Here is an 18,778-nt window from a genome sequence, read left to right as displayed (position 1 = left end):
TCAACTGCCCCCAATCTCGACGCCTTCCAGGATCTCAGCCTCGCCTCCGCGTTGCTCGTCGCCGTCGTCGTACCCGTGCATCCTCCGCCGCTCGGACCGTTCCTCGGCCTTTCTCTTCTTGGCGTCCTCCATCCGCTTGAGCACCTTTGTTGCCGAGTTGAAGAGGCCGCCGGTCTGTGCGCCGCACGCAAAGCACTTGGACGTCTTGGTGTACCGCTTGATGGCGCAGGCCGAGCAAAAATAGTGCCCGCAGTTGGTCACGACGGGGTCGGTGAAGGGCTGACGGCAGATGAGGCAGGCGAAGGGCACGTCTTCCTCGTCGCTGTCGTCGCCGTCCTCGGGATCGGATGCAAAGTCGCCGCGCCCGCGTCTCGAGTTGGAGTTGGGCAGCAGGTCGAGCTCCCAGCCGGCCAGGTAGTCGCTGCGGTCGTGGAGGAACTTGCACGTGTCGCCGAAGCCGCAGTAGCCCGTCTCCTTGTAGTCCTTGCAGATGTCCGGCTGGTAGTCCATGACCGTCACGCTGCGCACATTGGTCGACATCCGGATGGGCCCGCGCGAACGCATCTTGGACGATGTCCCGTCGTCGCGGGTCGGGACAAAGGACGAGTAGCCCTTGGCGCCGCGGTAGATGCCGTCGTCGTTGTTTGCCTTGCCGTCAACCTTCGTCGCGGTCGATCCGATAGAGCCTCCAGAGTCCCTAGCCTTGCCGGTATCGTCGACTTCGAGGTCCCAATTCGAGTGCCGAGTGGCGTCCTCGCGGACTTTTGCCACGCCGTCGGCCGCACCACCACCGGCCTTGGAGCGGGAAGTGACGCCCGTCTCTCCAAAGCGATCAACGTGACGCCGCTTGGCCGCATAGCCTGCCCCTGCGGCGTCTTCGTCGGCGAGTTCGATATCAAAGTCGCCGTTGTCGTCGTCGACCTCGCCGTCCTTTCTGAGTCGCTTGTAGGACGGGAGTGTTGACTGTGAGAGTGGGTTGTGCGCCTTGCGCTTGGCCTTGACGACCACCGCCGACTCTGCTGCGTCGTCGTGGTCATCATCGTCGCCGCCGTCGACGCCCCGATCTGCTGAGCGTGTTCTGAGCGATGCTATGATGGTCGAGGATCCCGCTTCGACCGTGGCGGAAGCGTCGGCGTCTGGCTTTCGAAGCGAGCGGGGGCCATTGCGCTTCTTCTTGAAGAGGACATCCGTGCCGCTGCTGCCGGAGGCCTGGGTCGATGTCGTCGCCATTGACGAGGATGGTGGCGATGTTTCAGCCATATTAGGTTGATCGTATAGAGGGTGGTGGCGGTGGCGGTGGCGGTGGCGGTAGTCAGGCAAGAAGCAGACTGAGCGCAGCAGTACGGATAGACCGCGAGGTGTTGGCCTCTGGAGCGTTTTGCCACCGCCGGCGAATGTGGAGTGGGACGGAGCGCAGCGCAGCAGCCTCTTCTCGTGCGGGTCAGAGCTGGCAGAGGATCGCCGACTTCCGAGTCCAGGGGTCGATGACGTGCGGCGGGGTGCGCCGCCAGGGCCCGCTGGCCGGCTTTGCTTGTCCGAAGCGTGGTGGGGCCCTGCGTCGGGGTCCTCCGACGACGCCCTGCGCCGTGGGTCGGGAGGCCCGCGTGCGAATGGATGAGCGGCGGCATGACTCCGCCGCCTCTGATATGGATGGCTCACTCACCAGCCAGCACGCTCACCAGCACGCTCACCAGCAGGAAGGGGCCGACAAAGGCAAGCCCAACATGTGCCCTTCCCTGCCTTGCCCGCGCCTCGGCCAGCGCTCTATGCCAAGCAAAAGCGGCGTCGGCATGGGGCGTGCTGGCTAGCGGGCCCTGGCTGGCTGGCTGGCTGGCTGGCTGGCTGGCGCTTTCAACGTGCAACAGAGAGCGAGGTGGGCATCCTGACGGCGAGCCAGGGCCAGGTCGGGCCAGGCCAGCCAAGCAAGGTGCTGGCGCAGCGCTGTTGGCCGCCGCCTGCTCTCCACTTTTTGGATTTTTCGTCGTGGCATGCTCTCTCTTGCTTGTCTTCTGCTGCCGTCGACGTCTCTCTCTTCTGTTGGTCAAGCCAGTCGATCTGCTGCTTTGCTCCATCATCGTGAGCTTGTTCGGGTGACTCCCTCGACGACACATATCAGCGCATATCTCCATCGCTGTCCCGCCTGGCCGCCCGCTCCAACGCCATCTCCAGCACCCACCGCCGGATACCGAGCGCCGGTAGCCACGCCCGCCCAGAGATAAGCCCCCCTGTCCAACACTCAGCCCAGCCGTCTCCGCCGCCAACCCAGGCCTCTTTGTCCGCCTCTGGGGTCGCTCTCTCGCCTCCATCGTCCCGACCTTTGACAGCGCCGACACACCCCTTGTATCCGACGACACGAACAGCTCGAGCTGTCTCTACAGCAACCGACCGACGCCGCCGTCTTCTTGCAGCCGCCCGACGGACCCCCCACAACCAGCGCATTCACCATGCCCGTCAACGGATAGCACTTTCCGTCAAAGCCCCCATCTCACCCGCCTCACGACAATCGCATCGATCGCGCTGGACAGCGACCATCCATTCCATACCCTCATGTTCAGCCATCCCGACCAAGGCCCCTCGCTCGTCCAGCCTGCCGCCACCGACATCTGGCGGCTCAAAACCATCCTATCTTGATCTCCCCTTGCTCCCATCGCGGCGCCGCGCGCATTGACTTGCCACCCGAACCGTCGCCGACCTCGCCATGCCTCCTCCTTCCTTCTCCCACCCGGCCTCGACGGTGTCGATCCCGAGGTCGGTCCAGTCCTGGATCAAGGATGTCTGCCAAAAGATGCGCGCCGCGCTCCTCGCCACCGACGACGCCCAGCGCGCAGAGCTCATTCGCACCATTGCAAACTCGGTCACCGCGCAGGTAGACTCGCTCGAGGCCAGCGCCAATGCCGAGGCCAAAAAGGACCCAGCACAGGCCGGCGCTTCCTCGTCGTCCACCGCACAGATCAAAGCGCAGGTGGCCGCAAAGATCAACGTCAGCCTGCTCGACATCTTCCACGGAGAGCTCGAAAAGCAGCAGCAGCAGAAGCTTCCCGTCGTCGTCGAGCTGCTCCACGTCCTGCTGCCCCTCATTGGCACCCACTGCATCGTGATGAGCTGGTGGGATCTTGTCCTCCGCCCGCTCCTCAAGAGCTCAGCCGTCCAAAATGCCACAGCCAGCAAGGCGCGCGAGCTCGCCGTCGCCGCCATGGCGGCCGCGCCAGCGTCTGCGTACGAAGATGAGCCCGCTCCGATCCCCCAGTGGCCGGCACCCTCGGCGCAGCAGTCCATGCGACAGGCCGGAGATGCGCCGTACCCCATCACCTCGGTCACGCCTCAGTCGCAGCAGGCTCGCAAGTCTCAGCTGGACAAGCCGGCGCACTCGACAGCGGCGTCCTCTTCCCTGCGTTCCACGTCTGTCGGCTCCTCGGCCGCCAGTCGAGTTGACCAGTATCGCCGCTTTACGCAGCGCATCTTCGATCTCTACATTTCCGAGACGGCGACCACCTTCGCAGCCTCCAGCAGCCGGGACGGACCGGGCGGCAGCTCACAGGCCGGCAACGAAGAGACAGGCGCGCACGCCGATGATCGGTCCACGATGCACGAGGACGAGATGAGCATCGTCTGGCGCGGTAACCTCGAGTCGACTATCCTGATCTACAGCAACCAGAGGCCAAAGGAGTTCTTCCACCACATTGCAGAGTCGTTCGTCGAGCCCACGGGGCGGGTTTCGCTGCTCTGCCTGCTCACCACCTTCCTGCGGCTCTATACCATCCACACCTATCACATCACGTCGACTGCGTTGCCGAGACTGCTGGTCCTCTCGCTGCAGCTCGACACCTCGACCACGTGCACCGCGCTTGGCGTCACGGCCCTCGTCATGCTGATGCCGCACATCCCGGACTACATCGCCAACGGCGGCGGCGGCGGACTTTCGACGCTGCTGGCCATCTACGGGCGCATTGTCGACTGGCGCAAGCTCGGAAGCGGCTGGGAGGACCGCGTGGGCGGCGGCACGGAGCTCGAGGCGTTGCGAAGGGAAAAGGACGAAGAGTACACAGAGATCGATCGACTCGGCAAGCGTCTCAACATCAAGGCCAGCCTGCGCTGGAGGAGGCTCGAGTCGACATTCGACACTGCGGACTCGGTGCCGCCCAACGCCGAGCAGCTCTTCACCTACCTCTACGGCCTCTTCCCGTGCAACGTGATCCGCTTCCTCCGCGCGCCGATCTACTACCTGCGCGAGACGCTCTTCGACAGCCCGTTCGAGGGCCCCTGGGAGGACATGATCGATGAGATGGCCGTCCAGAGCCGCAGCCATCCGATCCTTCGCCGCCACACGCTTCACCCGGCGCTGATCAGCCTCAATGCCGAGCGGGAGCTCACCGACAAGCAGCGGTGGCTCAAGCACGACTCGGCCGACATCAACGCCGAGTGCATGAGCCTCTTCCTCGGCAAGTGGCACGACGTCAACAACGATCACATCAAACAGGCCGAGCGCGAGCGTCACGTTTTCTTTGAGGCCGACACCGGCATCGACGACGACAGCATGTCGGTGCCCTCGGAGCGGAAGCCCAACCAGAGCGGTGGAGCGATGCGGAGGCGATCTTCAGGCCCGCATCCTGGGTCCTTCATGAGCGAGATGGCACGCAACTTCCACCACCTACCAACCACGGTCAGCCCGGATGGCATCCTGCTGACCTATGCGTCGCTGCGCTCCGGAGCGCCGCTGGCGTCCAACCTCTCGGGCGGGCACGGCGACGAGTCCGGCTCGCGCGAGTCGCGGCAGGCAAGCGGATCTGGCTCCAGCCTTCGCATGATACCCGCCGTGTCGGCCACCGCCGCGACGAGCACGGCCACGGCAAGCGGCGTGCCATCGTCGGTCCCTGGCTCCCCGGCGACGCACGCTGCACGGGCGCGGGCACGAACGCGATCCGGCTCGATGTCTTCGGTGATCTCGCTGCTGCCACCGGCACCTGGATCCCCGACGAGCAAGCAGCACCCGCTCTCGACCAGCTTCTCGCCCGTCGACCATAGTGTGCCCGATCCGATCGACACGACTCACAGCACCAAGCCCGCGAGCTCTTCGGAGCTCGCCTTTGTGCACCGCGAGAATCTGCTCCTGCGCAATGAGCTCAACTTTGAGCTCTACCTCAAGGAGCAGCACCTCCGTCATATCGGCAAGCTGCACCGCGACCGCGTCACCGACACGGCGCTCGAGGCCGAACGGCAGAACCTCTACCACACGGTGCGATCGCTGCGGGGCCAGCTGACGGCGATGAACACCATCCTCGACCGGCAGAGGAGCGAGGCGGCAACGACCAAGAACAGGCACGTTCACTGGGAGGCCGAGCTCAACAACAAGCTCAAGGCGTACCGCGAGGAGCGCAAGGCGTGGACCACCGAGGCGCGCCAGCTCAAGGCGCAGGCCGAGGAGAGCGCCGCCACGATCGCGGCCCTGTCGCGCCAGCTCGAAGAGTCTGGTGCGGAGCTGTTTGAGCTCAAGACGCGGCTCCAGTCGGTCGAACCCAAGGTGGCCCGGATCGAGCAGTACGAGGCCAAGCTGAGCCAGCTCACCACCTGCCTCACCCACTGGGACAACGACGTCCTGCGATACCAGGAGCAGCGCAAGGAGATGGAACGCCTCCTGTCGCGATGGGAGGAGATGGTGTCGATGCTCGAGAGCACCGAGGCGGCGCTGCAGCACGCCGAAATGGGTCGGCGCAAGCTCGAGGCGGAGAACGAGAGCGTCAAGGCGCAGCTCGAGGCCGCATTTGCAAGGCTCCGCGCCGTTCAAAGTGGCGAGCAAGCCGGAGATGTCGAGAGCAACGAGGCAAAGCGCGGTGACTCGGTGGCAGCGGAGGAACTGGGCCAGGAGCGAGGACGGACACAGAGTCAGGGCCAGGGCCAGGGCAGATCGGCTCCGACATCCACGGCGATGGTCGACGCGCTGGCCGCGGCGCAAAAGGAGCGAGACGACCTCCGGAGCCAGAACGAGGCGCTGGCCGAGATGATCCTCGACCTCAAAGCCAGGCTCGAGGCGGGCGAGGCCGAGGGCGCCTACCGGGACAGCCTGGCTCGACATGCGGCACTGCTCGCCGGCCAAACCGAAGGCAAAGATCAGCAGCAGCAGCAGCAGCAGCAGCATGCCGACGAGCAAACTGCCGCCGACGAGGAAGCGGATCAAAAGGATGACGAGGCGGCACAGGACGGCGAAGACGCAACGTTGGCTTCAGCAGTGGAGGAAAGCGCGAACGAGGGCAAGGAGGAGGCGGAAGACGGATGAGGGCGTGTACAGCCTCCGCGACGAGATTCGAGGTGGAATGACAGGAATCAACGACCATGGCCCCACCCTCTTACCGCGACAGGCAAGGCCTCGATGCTTGCCTCGTCACCGCGTCGTACTTGCTCGTCGACTTCGGTACCATATCTGCCCATCGAGAGAGGAAACGCGACTCCGCGGCATACGGACCTACGCAGCATCAGGCGTAGAGACGGGACGGGACAGGGGGGTTGGTGCTGTGTGCAACGGCCGACGGGACGTGTGCAGAGGTATACATTTGAAGAGCAGAGACTGACGACGAGGACGGGGGGAAAAGGGGGGGGGGGGGGGGGGGGCGGGGGACGATGCTATCGAAAGCCGGAGAGATCGAATTGACGAGAAGACATGCAGAAAAGGTGGGGTCGGCTGCGGCCTCGACGAGGATCGTACGGACGTGGCTCGCCAGGAGCAACGTTGGATCCAGAGGCAGCCGTCGTGGGTAGGAGAGAGGAGGAGGAAGAGGTAGCGAGGGAAGGGAAGGGAAGGGAACACGGCGGCGCGTGCACGCACCAGGGCAGGGGGAGGATGGACATTGCGAATCGACGGGTACGTGCATAGACGTTGCCCGTCATCGCCGCCGCTGCCGCTGCGGCCGCTATGTCACTGAGGTATCGTCTGTGGGTGGGTGGTAATGGCGAGGAGAGACTGAGAAGAAGGGAATCAGGCCGAGTCTAAAAGTCGTCGACATCGCTGCTGCTCCCCGGTCGAGGGGCAGCGTCGGCGTTGGCGTTGGCGGCGACAACGGCGTCATTCGCATGGGGTATAAGGTGTGCAGGTTGTGGGGAATCGAGCTGCGTCTGCGTCTGCGTCGACGTCGGCGTCGACGTTGGCGGCTCCTGATCCATCTTCGGAGACCGATCCAGGCGCGAGCGACGCCGCGGCAGGTCGCGCAGCGGCGCGTGGGCCGTCGAGGCTGGCCCGTCGAGGTGCTGCTGGGTCGCTGTCGCGGCCGACAGCGGTGCCCCGTTGACGGCGTAGCCCGACGGCGACGACGTCACCAGAACGGGTCGGTTCCGCTCGTCGGTCGGCGTGTCGAGCGCTGCGAATTCGGCCGGCTGCGTCTCTGCCGGTGGTGGCGCGGCGGCCTCGGTGCGTCCTGCAGATGCGTGGCTCTCGCCGCCCGCGACCGTGCCGCCTTCCGAGACCTCCTCCCATGCCGAGCCGACCTCAGTGTCACTGAAGCTGATCGTCGAGAAGCTCTCGTCGCCCGTGACGGGCGAGGGCGCCTGCCGGTTGTGCCGCGCTGCAGGCAGGGTGCTCGAGATCCTCCGGGCCCCGGTACCGGTCCGGGTACGAGAAGCTGCTCGCGTCGTGGCCTCGGATGATCCCGAGACGTGCCTCGACTCGACGCTGTCGGGTCGAACGGTGGCTGTACGATCTCCATGGCCCATGGCGGGACGCTCCAGGGAGGGGAAGGCGAGCATGCCACCACCAGCTTGGCTTCTATCGGTTCCGCGGGAGGCAGGACGCCGGTAACCGAGAGCACGTGCGGCAGGCTGAGGCTCGACTGGAACATCCACGGTCGACGAGGGCGAGTCGTCTCGCGCCTCTCGCGTTCGCGATTGGCCGCTCGGGAACGGCAGAGGGCCATCGCGGTCGCTGCGAGCCTCGGCTAGGTTGCCGCCGCGATCAACCTCGTCCTCGTCGGCGCCTTCATCCTCTGTCGAATCGCGATCGTCCTCGACTTCGCCCACCGACGACTCCGAGAACGATTCCATCGATGGATCGAAGTCGTCGTCGTCGGCCCAGCGCGGAGCCGAGTCTGCAAACGCGAATATCGACTTTGGCATGGCCTTGACGCGCGCACAGAAGTCCTGCAGATCCGCCTCATCCTTGCAGAGAAAGCCGAGCAGCATGCTGGGGTCCAAGCTCTTGATGGGCATCCGGCGAACCTTGTCGGAGTGGAACGTGGCGAGCTGCTGCTCGCTGTACGCATGCGCCCACCACTCGTCGGCGTCGTCGTCCGGCGAACCCTCGTCCGCCGATGATGCCGCTGACGGGAAGCGACTGGGTGGGTAGCGCAGCGGCACGGCCGGGCGGACGTGGTGCGGATCCAGATAGAAGAGGCTGTTGCCCTGGTGGCCCATAAAGTAGTACGACGAGCTTGGTCGACCGCCTGCGATGCCGACGCTTTGCGGAAAGGAGAACGTAGCCTGTCGAGCAGCGACGGCGGGATCGAGACAGGGTACAAACGACCAAGGTTAGCGGCACGGACCAAGGCGAAATAGGATTCAGTGGCGACTCGAGGTCTTACCTTGACCGCGTCGTAGTACATCGGGTTGACGCCTTCGAGGCCGAGTCGGATGCCGATCAGGATCAACACTGGCCTTTGCCAGGCTTGGCTCGACCGCCGTCGCGAGGCCGACGTGCGCTTGACGGCAGCGGCTCGGACCTCGTCGAGGTAGACGGACCCATCGTGGGCCAGCGCCACGCCCAAACCGGCCTCGGGGAACTCGGTGACCAAGGCCTGGATTGCGCCAGCAGCTGTGCTGGGACCGAACCATTCGCCAACCTCCTTCCCTAGCCGCTTGCCCTCACGCGCCATGCGATGGACGCCAAAGGGGCAGGCCGGGCTCGGATCGTCCAGGAACCAGCTGAGCAGCTTGACGTATGTCGCATAGGTCTTCCGCGCCCTGCGGAACTCGCTCATGGCGGCCGCGTCGGTATGATCCTCGCCGAGCTGCTCCTCAAGCTTGCTCTGGGCCACCGGAGCGGGTCGGCGCATCCAACTGCGCCCGAGATGGACATCGATGAGCGCGTTGGCCAGCAGGCTCTGGCCCGTCCTCAGCATGCAGCCCCAGCCTGCGTCGGTCGTGAGACCGGCTCGGCTGAAGCCGGCAGCCTGCGCGGCCGCGGTCGCCCGACCCCATAGGCCGGTGATGCCCATCTTTTCACCAAGCGACGTCGGGCTGGTCGCGAGGCCAGTCGCACTGCCGGCTGCGGCAGCTGCTGCGGCCGAGGCGGCAATCGATGTTGGCGTGAGGCCATCGCGACCAACGCTGCTCTCCGTGAGCTTACGTCCAAGCCAGCTCCTGCCGCCTGACGTGGCCTGCTGTGCGGCCCTGTCAGAGCTAGGGGCCGCAGCAGCGAACCCGAGAGCAGCATCAGCATCGGCCTGGGCAGAGGCAAGAGCCGCCGCGGATGCGGCCTGTTCGGAGATGGTGCCGTCTCTCGCAATCGGACCAAAGTTGTTGCGGTACGTGCACCAGACGCGTGAGCTGAAGTCGGCCTGGAAAGCAGCTTGCCAGTCCTGATCGGTGAGCGACCGGGCCGGATGGTGCTGGGCGCTGGTCGCGGGCGACGACGACCGCTCGCTCTGCTCGGTCGATGTGCTTCGGATGGTGTTGGTGGCGCTGCTCGGCTGTGAGCGACCCTTGAAGCTCCTCACCTTGACTGGCGAGGTCTGCGGGGTAGGAGGGTTGCGAGCCAGCACGAACCCGTCCTCAGATGCCGTCTGTGGCGATGAAGCTGGCAGGCTGGCATGGACAGAGGCGGGCGTGTGCACGGCAGCCGCCTCGTCGTTCAACACCTCGGTCTGTGTGTCCGCAGATGCGGCCGCGACCGGATCGCTTCGCTCGACTTGACCGTCCAGCAGTGACGATGCCGCGCCGCTTGTCTCGTTGCTGACCTCGTCGGGGGTTTGCACGCCGCCTTGCGGGTCGGCGCTCGGTCCATGCCATACTCCGAGCAGCCAGATGCCTTCCTCGCTTGGCTCAGCCTCGGTATCGAGGAAGTATTTGAGAGCTCGGTCGAAGCTGGCGCCGCCACCAGCCATCCAGCCTGCGCCAACGCCGGTGCTCGCGCTCGTGCTCGAAGTGGAGCCCGAGCCCTGGGGCGCCCCTGCTCGAGGAGGCTTGTGCGGACCTCCGGTAAAGCTGTAGAGCAAGGAGCCGGTCTTTGCGCGAGACGAGCCCGCTGCCCCCGGGCTGGTCGATAGCGCCGAGGACGTGGCGGGAGGCTCGAGCTCCTTGGTTGGTGATGTGGCGCGGGGAGAGCTCGTGCCCAGCGATGGGCTCTTGCTGGCGCTACGCACTGATCCACCGTCGGCATCGACTCTACGCGCATTGGCGGACGCGGCGGCAGAGTCGGTGCCGGCAGAGGCAGCTTCGTTGCCCATCATGTTGAGCAGCCAGCCGCTGAGCCGCTTTGGCAGACCGGAAGGGCTGACGCTGGCGTGGTGGTTGGGGACGACGAGATGCGCTTCGGACCGGACGTCTCCCCCCACTGAGGCTCGGGCTGCGCGGCCGGCGACGTTGGCGGAAAAGGCGGAATGGCTGCTCTCCATGCTTTCCCTCTCGATCGCAGGACTGACGGCCGCCTGGTTCGGCGTCTCGACTTCGGTCGGACCCAGCTCCGAGATCGAGTTGGAGAGCGAATAGATCGAGTCCGAGTCGCTGTTCTGCTTTTGTCTGCCCTTTTTCCTCTGCCATGCCGATGCGGGACCGAGCCTCGCCGGGTCGGGCTGCCTGGCGCTGCTGTGGTGGCTCGGCGCTCCTTCAATGATGGCCGACGAGGCGAGGCTCTCGGTCGAGCGCATGGCGTCCTTGGATGAACCTGCGCCGAAGAAGCTCCTGCTGCCGATGCGGCGGAGGATATTGTGCCCTTCCCTGTTGCTAGGCTCCGGCAGCCCTTGCTTGGCCATGTCGCGGATGCTGTTGCTCCGCCCAAATAGCTTTCGCCTTGGCACGCCGCCGTGAGCATCGACACCACTGAGCTGCGGCTGCGGGGCGGCCGCCACTGCCGCCGGCGATGAAGATGAGGATGATGAGTACTCGGCCTGCTTCGGGTCGGCCACGCTCTCGTATATGCTGGCCCGCGGAGTGCGGTCCGATCCGTCGAAGCTGGGCAGTTCTGGTCGGCTCGACTGCTCCGACTTGCGGCCCACGCCGCTGCCCTTCCACGTGCCGGCCCTCAGCCTACTCTTGACCTTTGTCGAGGGGGCCGGTGATGAACTTCCCGAACTCGTCGAGGGCCGATGGAACGTCGCCTTGATGGCGGCGCTCACAGAGCTGGAGCGGGAGCGATTGACGACGGTCGCATCTCCCGCGGCGGCGCGAGGGGCGGAGATAGAGGCAGGGTCAGCATTGACGGCGATGCGGGAAGAGCTGGCAATCGAGCTCGGTGAGCCTCGTTCTTGATGTTGGGGATCGAAATCGGCGAGTTGGTGTACAGCCACGACCGGCGCAGCTGCCGACGCAGGGCGAGCGGACGGATGAGCAGGCTCTGGTGAGGGGCTTGACAAGGCGGTCGAGCCGGATGTTCTGAAGCCATGGTCTGGCCCTGCCCCGGAGCCGGTGATGCTCGAGGCAGTGTACGAAGCAGCGGCGGTGCCGGTCATGGTCGCGGGCGTCCGGGATCCGGCGTCGTCGGTCTCGGGTGAAGGCAAGAGTAGTGCCTGGCGTGGCGTAGCAGTCATCTCAGGCGGCGATTCCGGGACACGACATCGAGTCGAGACCAGCAAGTCCAAGTGCTGAAACAGGGAGGTTGGGTTGGCGTCGGGATGGTCCGAGTCGGCTCCTGACGCTTGCAGCCACCTTAGGATGGCCGCATCGATCGCACAGGAGTTGGAGAGCGGTGATGGAGGTGCAAAGGTAGCCAGTCGAACGCGCCTCGACCGAGACAAAAGGCGGTGCGGATGTGGGGCGGCTCGGCTGGACCAGGGTGCAGGCAGGAGGGCCGATGAGACGGCCAGGATCGGCCAGGGTCGTGGGCGGCGGATGGATCCTACAGCGGTCGCCTTATGATGCGGCGAGAATGAAAAGGTAGCGAGATCGCGTTCGGTTGGTGATAGGGGGGTGGGCCCAGATCGTACGTGGCGAGATGGCGATATCGACCTGGGAGGCCAGGCCGGGTGGGGTGGTCGATGTTGGAGAGCGCCAACGACGAGCGGCTGCTTGGGGCCAGCCTCCGCCCTCGGTTTGGTGAGCCAAAGAGGCGCGCGCCCCTCCAACACGTCCGCCTGCCTGCCTGCCCGCCTCAGTCGCCCGGGCCCGCAAGCTAGGCCCTGCCTGGCCCGGTGGCCCCATCCACCCGTCTGCCTGCCTGCCTGCCTGCCTGCCTGCCTGCCTGCCTGCTTGCTGGGCGGGCCCGGGGCAACAGAAAATGCACGCCCGGGGCCACGCTGCGCCCAGGGTCCCTCCCTGTCTGCCTCTCGTGCCCACCCGTGACGGCGGCAGGTCCCAGCGTCGCCCGTGCAGCGATCCTCTGCTCTGGACTCGGCCACGGACTCGACCTCGACCTGTTCGGCGCTGCTTCGTCCAACAGCGACGCCAAGTCTGTCTGTGTGGGCCACCGCACCGACGGCGACGCCCTTGCGAGCAAGGCTAGGCTGCCAGCTTCCCGGCGGGGGCCGCCGCAGAGGACGCAGGGAGGGAGGTGGAGGCTGCTCCGGCTGCACGGCCCGTCTGCCAACCGGCACCTCTCTCGCTCGACCAAAAATCCAACGGGAAATTGGCAGCGAAATCAAAGAAACCGCAGCTTGCTCGTCGTGCCTTGCAACAACTCTGTCCAGGCCACCACCCTGTCCACGTCTTCTCTCGGTACCAGACTTCGCCACCCTTTGCCGCCCCGCCTGGAAGCCGAGAGCACCTGCGGCTCCGCCCACTGTGCTGGATGCTCCGCGCATGACCTGGCCGGCAGAGGGAGGTAACGGGGATGAGCTTCTTTCGCGACCGCGACATCGACGCGTTCGACGCCACCAACGACGTCACTGCCCCGTCGCGCTCCCCCTCGGCATCTCCGCGCAAGAAGCAGCGGATCTCACACGATGGCATCGATCCAGGTGCTGTGGGCACCGCCTCCGATGCCGCTACGGCGAAACACGACGATGGCCTCGAGTCGCTCCGTCGACGCATGGCCGGGCCCTCGAGCGGCAAGGCGGGCCTGGCAAAGGACCAGGACGAGATCAACAGGATCATCTACGAGGCGTCCAAGGGCAGCAAGTTCTTTGAAAACGAGCGCAAAAAGGACCAGCAGACGACCGAACGCATCAAGCTGCTCCTCGCCAGGCGCGACGAGAAGCGCAGGCAGGTCATCCCGGGCAGCCCGGAATGGCTGGCCATCGAGCGAAGGATCGAGGAGATGGTGAGCAGCTTCCGCGAGCGTCGAGCCGGTCGCAGTCCTGAATCGCATGCTCAGATTTAGCTCGTCCCCCCATCGACCCGCCAACACCAGGCGACCAAGCTCGAGAACAGCCGCGACCTCTCTCGTACCATCCTGCACTGCGACATGGATCAGTACTATGCGGCCATCGAGCTCGCCCGCGATCCTTCGCTCAAGGGCAAGTGCTTCGGCGTTGGCTCGGGCGTCCTCGTGACGGCATCATACGAAGCGCGCAGAGGCTACGGCGTGCGGAGCGGGATGGCCACATTTGTCGCAAAGGCGCTCTGCCCGCACCTGATCGTGGTCAAGAACGACATGGCGAGATACGTCGAGGTGAGCCAGCAGGTCATGGCCATTTTCGAAGAGTACGACGAGAACCTGGCAAAGGCTTCGCTCGATGAGGCCTACCTCGACCTCACTGACTACCTCGAGCAGGACGGGTGCAGCGTCGAGGACGTCGTCGAGCACCTGCGCGCCCAGGTCAAGGAGCGGACGCAGCTGACCGTCAGCGTGGGCATCGCGCCCAACACGATGCTGGCCAAGATCTCGAGCGACCGCAACAAGCCGGACGGCCAGTTTCGCGTCATGCCGGACCGCAAGACGGTCGTCGACTTTATGCGCGACCTGGCCTGCCGCAAGATCCCTGGCATCGGTCGTGTCAACGAGCGGATCCTCGAGAGCCTCGGCGTCAGGACGTGCGGCGAGATATGGGAGCACCGCGTCGACCTCTGGCTCGCCCTGGACGGCAAGATCGAGTGGCTCCTCAAGGCGCACCTCGGCCTGGGCAACACCATCGTCGAGCCGAGCAAGCGCGAGGAGCGCAAGAGTGTCGGCAGGGAGCACACCTTCAGCCCCACGTCGTCCCGGTCCATGCTCCTCGGCCTGCTGCGCGAGAGCGCCAACAAGGTCGAGGCCGACCTCAAGCGGCTCGACTTCCGCGGCAAGACGGTCACGCTCGTGGCCAAGAAGGACACGTTCCAGCGCTTTTCGCGTGCCAAGACGGTGACGAGGCCCGTCCACAAGGCCGACGACCTCTACGAAATCACCAGCTCGCTGCTGCACCAGGAGATCGAGAGCCAGGGCGCCCTCTGCCTCCGTCTCATCGGCGTGCGGGTCACGCAGCTGATCGACATGCGCTCGGCGGCAGCTGGGAGCGAGCGCTTCAAAAAGATGTTCGAGACGTCCGAAACCCGGCCCAGGCGCGGGCCGACGGCGGTGGCAGGTCTCGATGCGATGCGGGAAGAGGAGGAGAAGCAGCTCGCGCTGGCGATCCAGCAATCGCTGGCGAGCGCAAATCCCTTTGACGAGATCGGCGACCTCAGCCAGGATGCGCCTGGCCACCCGCCAGACGACCAGGCACCGGGCGAGGATGTACGCGGCGGAGCGGTGACGCCAACCGACGGACCCATCTCCTCTGGTCGGCCGACGGCCGGAGACGAGGGCAACGGTGCCGCCGAGTCGGATCAGCCCGCCGCGGCGACCCCTTCGCATCGCGTCGCCTGCCCCATCTGCGGGCGACCGGTCGAGGGCAACAATGACGACCTCAACCGGCACATCGATCTGTGTCTCAAGGGCGAGGCGACCGACGGCGGATCAGAAGCAGCGGCAGCAGTAGCAGCAGCGTCCACGACGCAGCCTCGAGCGCCGTCGTCGTCATCGAAGCAGCAGCAGCAGAAGAAGAAAAAGGGGCCCCTGGACGGCTTCTTCCAGCGGCCCCGTTGACCAGCCCACCACATACCTTGCCTGGCCCGCATCGTGAGGGGCGCGGAAACTTGTATCAGTAGCAGAGATCCATGGCGTTCCAAAATCTCCATGGATAATCGCCTGTCAGAGCCATGTCTGCAGCTCGAAGATGCGACGAGAGGCGGGGTCGCACCAGCTTGCCTCGCACACACGAAGCACGGGGCGAGCCCCAAGAGTCGATGGAGGTCTAGGAACGCATTGCTTCGACTCTGAACGAGACCGGTGTCAACATCGAGAAGGTGGGGTCGGAGGCGGGTGCGACAAGACGTGGCGCCTCAGTCAGGGCGATGACCTGCCTGAGTGAGGTGAGATGAGACGAGACGAAGGGAAGGGATAATGGAGTGTCAGTGGGACGTGGGCCGACCGAGCCGACACACACTGCGCGCAGGCGGATCGGGCGTGACGTTGACCTACCTTGGTAGACGTCGCAGTGTCGCTGCCGACCTTCCGGTTTCGACGCTCAGTGGTGGTTGTTCTTGTGGTGTCCTGCGGCCGAGCGCGGTTGGAGGAGAGCGAGTGCGTGGACAGTAGATCGAAAGGATTAGCTGCGATGCTCGCGCGTTTGATTCGACCACCTCGTGCCTCGACTCGACGAGCGGACCGTCCGCCTGGTCCATGCGCGACCATCTCCCGAGTGCGCCTCAGTCATCGACCGCCAAGGGGAGCTCGGCCATCACCGCAGCAAGGAGCAGGAACGGGCACCAGGACATCGGCCCCGATGTGAACGAACGAGGCTGGCCAGGCGGGCAAGGTTCGAATTGATACCCCTATGCGGCTGCCTTCGAACCCCGGATCGTTCCTTCTCTCCTCCTCGTTCGACCAAGGAGCGACGCCGCACGGCAGGAGCGGAAGGGGAAGACTCACGGAGGTGGGTAGCGTAGTCGATCGAGTAGCCGATGAGGAAGAGGGTGAAGAGGGTAGCGACGATGGGCTTTCCGCTGGCGTTTTCGCCGTCAAAGTAGCGGGCCTTGATGCCGCCGCCGCGGCGGACGGGGGCGTTGCCCTTGGGGAGGGCCTTGTAGAAGTTGACGACGCCCTCCATGCGCGTCGAGGAGCCGCCGGGGCCCGAGACGGACTTGGGCGTGGCAATCTTGGGCGGGATGGGCAGGCTCGAGTTGAGGCGCACCTGCTGCTGCCCCACGGAGCGGCTCAGCGAGCGTGCGCTGGTCTGGACGTTGCGGAAGAACATCGTGGCGCAAAGGAGACGTGTGTGTGAGGGTGGGAGGCGGTGGGCGGGGAGAGGTGGTGATGGGGCGAGGTGAGGTGGTGCAAGGTGGAGCCTGCGCCGATGGGTCGGTCTTCGAGGTTTCCGCCCGCGCCGCGATGGGAAGGCCTGGCCTGGCGTTGCGGGCAGGCCCGCCCTCTGTCTGGAGATGGCGGCCCCCAGCGCCCTTGCCCGCCTCCAGCCTTGCTTCCTGGACCTCCCGGTCCTCGCTCGCTGCCCCGCCGCCCTGCCGGAATTTCACCAGCCAGGCCTGGCCAGCACGCCGAGCGCGTCCGATCAGTCCGAGCATTTGTTTCGTGCGAGAAAAGGAAACGAGGCTGGCGGCAGAACCACCGTCTTTCGCTGCACCCGGCCTCACCGTCTCGCTGCTCCTTCCGACGTGCGGCGGGCGGGCGGGCCATGCTTCGAGGCATGCACATCTCATATTGATGATCATGAAGGGCCTGGGGAGTGGCCGAGCGCCGACGCGGTCGATGCGCGCGCACGCAGAGGGCGCGAGATGCAAGCGTACAAAAGGGGGTTTTTGGATTGAAGAAAGTAGAAAGGGGGAATGGGGGAATCTGGGGGGACTGGAGAGGGCGGACCACGACCAAGGGGATGGGAGGGAGGGCGTCGAGAGTGATCCCGCTACCAGAGGCGAAGACGAGGAGGGCGGCACGCAGCAGGAGCAGCAAAGTCCCTCCCCGAGGTACAGACTGGAGGCGAGGGACGGTTTCAGAGGGATGGAGCCGCTGCGGCGAGCGGCACGTTTTTGTTTTTGGGGAGCAATGCTATGGGGGAGTATGTGTGGGGGAGGACGAGTCCCTCGCGATCCCGTCCGACGATCAACCGTATCTGTACACAGGGTGGGGACCGAACAGAGGAGCCGAGGCGGTGCCTGGCGAGCCCGGCGCCAGCCTCGCTGCTGCTGCTGCTGCTGGTGCTGATGGTCCTCCGCTAACCGCTTAGTAGTTGGACTTCTTGCCGGCACGGGCGAGGTGCGACGAGAACTCGACGAAGGGGGTGGCGGGAGGAGCGATGTCCCTCCAGAGGTTGGGGGTGATGAAGGCGTAGGTCTTGGCGACGGCCTCGAACGTGGCCTTGATGAAGTTGCCCATGGTGGCCGTCTGGCCGCTCGACTGGGTGTAGCAGTCCTGAACACCGGCGAGCTGGAGCATGCGCTTCGAGGCCGGGGCGGCAACGATACCGGTACCACGGGGGGCGGGGACGAGACGGCACATGACCGAGGCGCTCTTGCCCGACACCTTCATCGGGACGGTGTGGGGCTCACCGAGAGCAGCACCCCAGTAGCCACGGCGGACGGGGATGGCCGAGAGCTTGGCAAGGATGATGGCGCCGCGGATAGCGGTGGCGACCTCCTTGGCGCACTTGACGCCGAGGCCGAGGTGGCCGTCCGAGTCACCGACGGCGACGAAGGCCTTGAAGCGGGTGCGCTGACCGGCACGGGTCTGCTTCTGGACGGGCATGATCTTCATGACCTCGTCCTTGAGCTTGGGGAGGAGCAGGTCGATGGCCTGGTACTCCTTGATGGGGAGCGAGAAGAGGTAGATCTCCTCGATCGACTTGATCTTGCCGTCCTTGACAAGGCGGCCGACCGAGGTGACGGGAACCCACTCCTCCTTCTCGCCGTCGCGGCGACCACCACGGCGGGGGCCACGGCGGCCACGGCCACCACGGTCACGTCCGAAACCGCCACGTCCACGGGGAGCAGCGTCAGCCATTTTGTGTCTGCGAGTTGTCGATGGGAAGAGGACGAGGGCAGGGTCAGCAACTTGGCCCTTTGAATGGTGTTGTGTGCTAGCGACCGATCCTGCGAAAGGAGCGAGCAGACGAGCACGCAGCGACGCAGCGACGGACGAGAGAAGGGCGATGGTTGAATCGAGTCGGAACGAGCTGGCAGGTGCTGGACGCTGGAAGGACTGGCTCGGAACGAGAGCTGAAGGGCAAGGCGAGATCAAGGCCGGTGGTCGGTGGAATCGGCTGGCGACGAGGTTGGCGTGGATGTCGTCTTCGTCCTGCCTGCGTGATCCATCGCATGTTTCATCTTCCGCCCTTTCCAGCCGACGGGCTTCAGTCCCAGACTTCTGCAACTCGTCCTTCGCAGCAAAGACAGCACGTCGCTGTCCTCTGTCCCGGGGGAATGCTGCTGGCACCGCCGTGGTTCTGATCCGGCCTTCAGTCGACCGTTTCCCCCGCCTCCAACTGCACCATCTCGGGCCCCTCACGACCATCCCAGGCCGGCCGACCAGATCTCAAAGGTCCTGCTTCCTCCAGAAATCAGTCGAATCCGCCTCCGTTCGACACGTCGGCTGATGCTGTCAGGTCATGGTCGTCCGGCGTGGATTACGGTAACGACTCGAATATGGCGTGTCGAAGTGCCGCTGATCCATCGAGGTGTTCGT

At 65.4% G+C, this 18,778-nt stretch overlaps 6 protein-coding genes across 6 annotated transcripts; 2 read left to right on the top strand and 4 right to left on the bottom strand.

The window, feature by feature from the left end:
• Nucleotides 1-1,260, bottom strand: PFL1_03174 (uncharacterized protein; the record flags this gene model as incomplete). The annotated part of the gene is made up of 1 exon (XM_007880690.1): nucleotides 1-1,260. One exon carries the CDS (start codon nucleotides 1,258-1,260, stop codon nucleotides 1-3), a length of 1,260 nt encoding a protein of 419 aa, XP_007878881.1.
• Nucleotides 1,261-2,698: 1,438 nt separating this feature from the next.
• On the top strand, nucleotides 2,699-6,271 carry PFL1_03173 (uncharacterized protein; the record flags this gene model as incomplete). Its single annotated transcript, XM_007880689.1, has 1 exon — nucleotides 2,699-6,271. One exon carries the CDS (start codon nucleotides 2,699-2,701, stop codon nucleotides 6,269-6,271), a length of 3,573 nt encoding a protein of 1,190 aa, XP_007878880.1.
• A 707-nt stretch (nucleotides 6,272-6,978) lies between these two features.
• Nucleotides 6,979-11,645, bottom strand: PFL1_03172 (uncharacterized protein; the record flags this gene model as incomplete). The annotated part of the gene is made up of 2 exons (XM_007880688.1): nucleotides 6,979-8,460; nucleotides 8,562-11,645. The coding sequence occupies 2 exons, from the start codon at nucleotides 11,643-11,645 to the stop codon at nucleotides 6,979-6,981; spliced, it is 4,566 nt and encodes a 1,521-aa protein (XP_007878879.1).
• A 1,316-nt stretch (nucleotides 11,646-12,961) lies between these two features.
• On the top strand, nucleotides 12,962-15,130 carry PFL1_03171 (uncharacterized protein; the record flags this gene model as incomplete). Its single annotated transcript, XM_007880687.1, has 2 exons — nucleotides 12,962-13,390; nucleotides 13,481-15,130. 2 exons carry the CDS (start codon nucleotides 12,962-12,964, stop codon nucleotides 15,128-15,130), a joined length of 2,079 nt encoding a protein of 692 aa, XP_007878878.1.
• Nucleotides 15,131-15,611: 481 nt separating this feature from the next.
• On the bottom strand, nucleotides 15,612-16,340 carry PFL1_03170 (uncharacterized protein; the record flags this gene model as incomplete). The annotated part of the gene is made up of 2 exons (XM_007880686.1): nucleotides 15,612-15,637; nucleotides 16,016-16,340. 2 exons carry the CDS (start codon nucleotides 16,338-16,340, stop codon nucleotides 15,612-15,614), a joined length of 351 nt encoding a protein of 116 aa, XP_007878877.1.
• Nucleotides 16,341-17,320: 980 nt separating this feature from the next.
• On the bottom strand, nucleotides 17,321-18,097 carry PFL1_03169 (uncharacterized protein; the record flags this gene model as incomplete). Its single annotated transcript, XM_007880685.1, has 1 exon — nucleotides 17,321-18,097. One exon carries the CDS (start codon nucleotides 18,095-18,097, stop codon nucleotides 17,321-17,323), a length of 777 nt encoding a protein of 258 aa, XP_007878876.1.
• Between the last annotated feature and the right edge of the window lie 681 nt (nucleotides 18,098-18,778).

The sequence above is a fragment of the Pseudozyma flocculosa genome (genome assembly GCF_000417875.1).
Source record: "Pseudozyma flocculosa PF-1 unplaced genomic scaffold scaffold00009, whole genome shotgun sequence".
In the NCBI taxonomy this organism is placed as follows: domain Eukaryota; kingdom Fungi; phylum Basidiomycota; class Ustilaginomycetes; order Ustilaginales; family Ustilaginaceae; genus Pseudozyma; species Pseudozyma flocculosa.
Note: the sequence above shows the minus strand (reverse complement) of the source record. Positions and strands in the feature narration are given on the sequence as shown.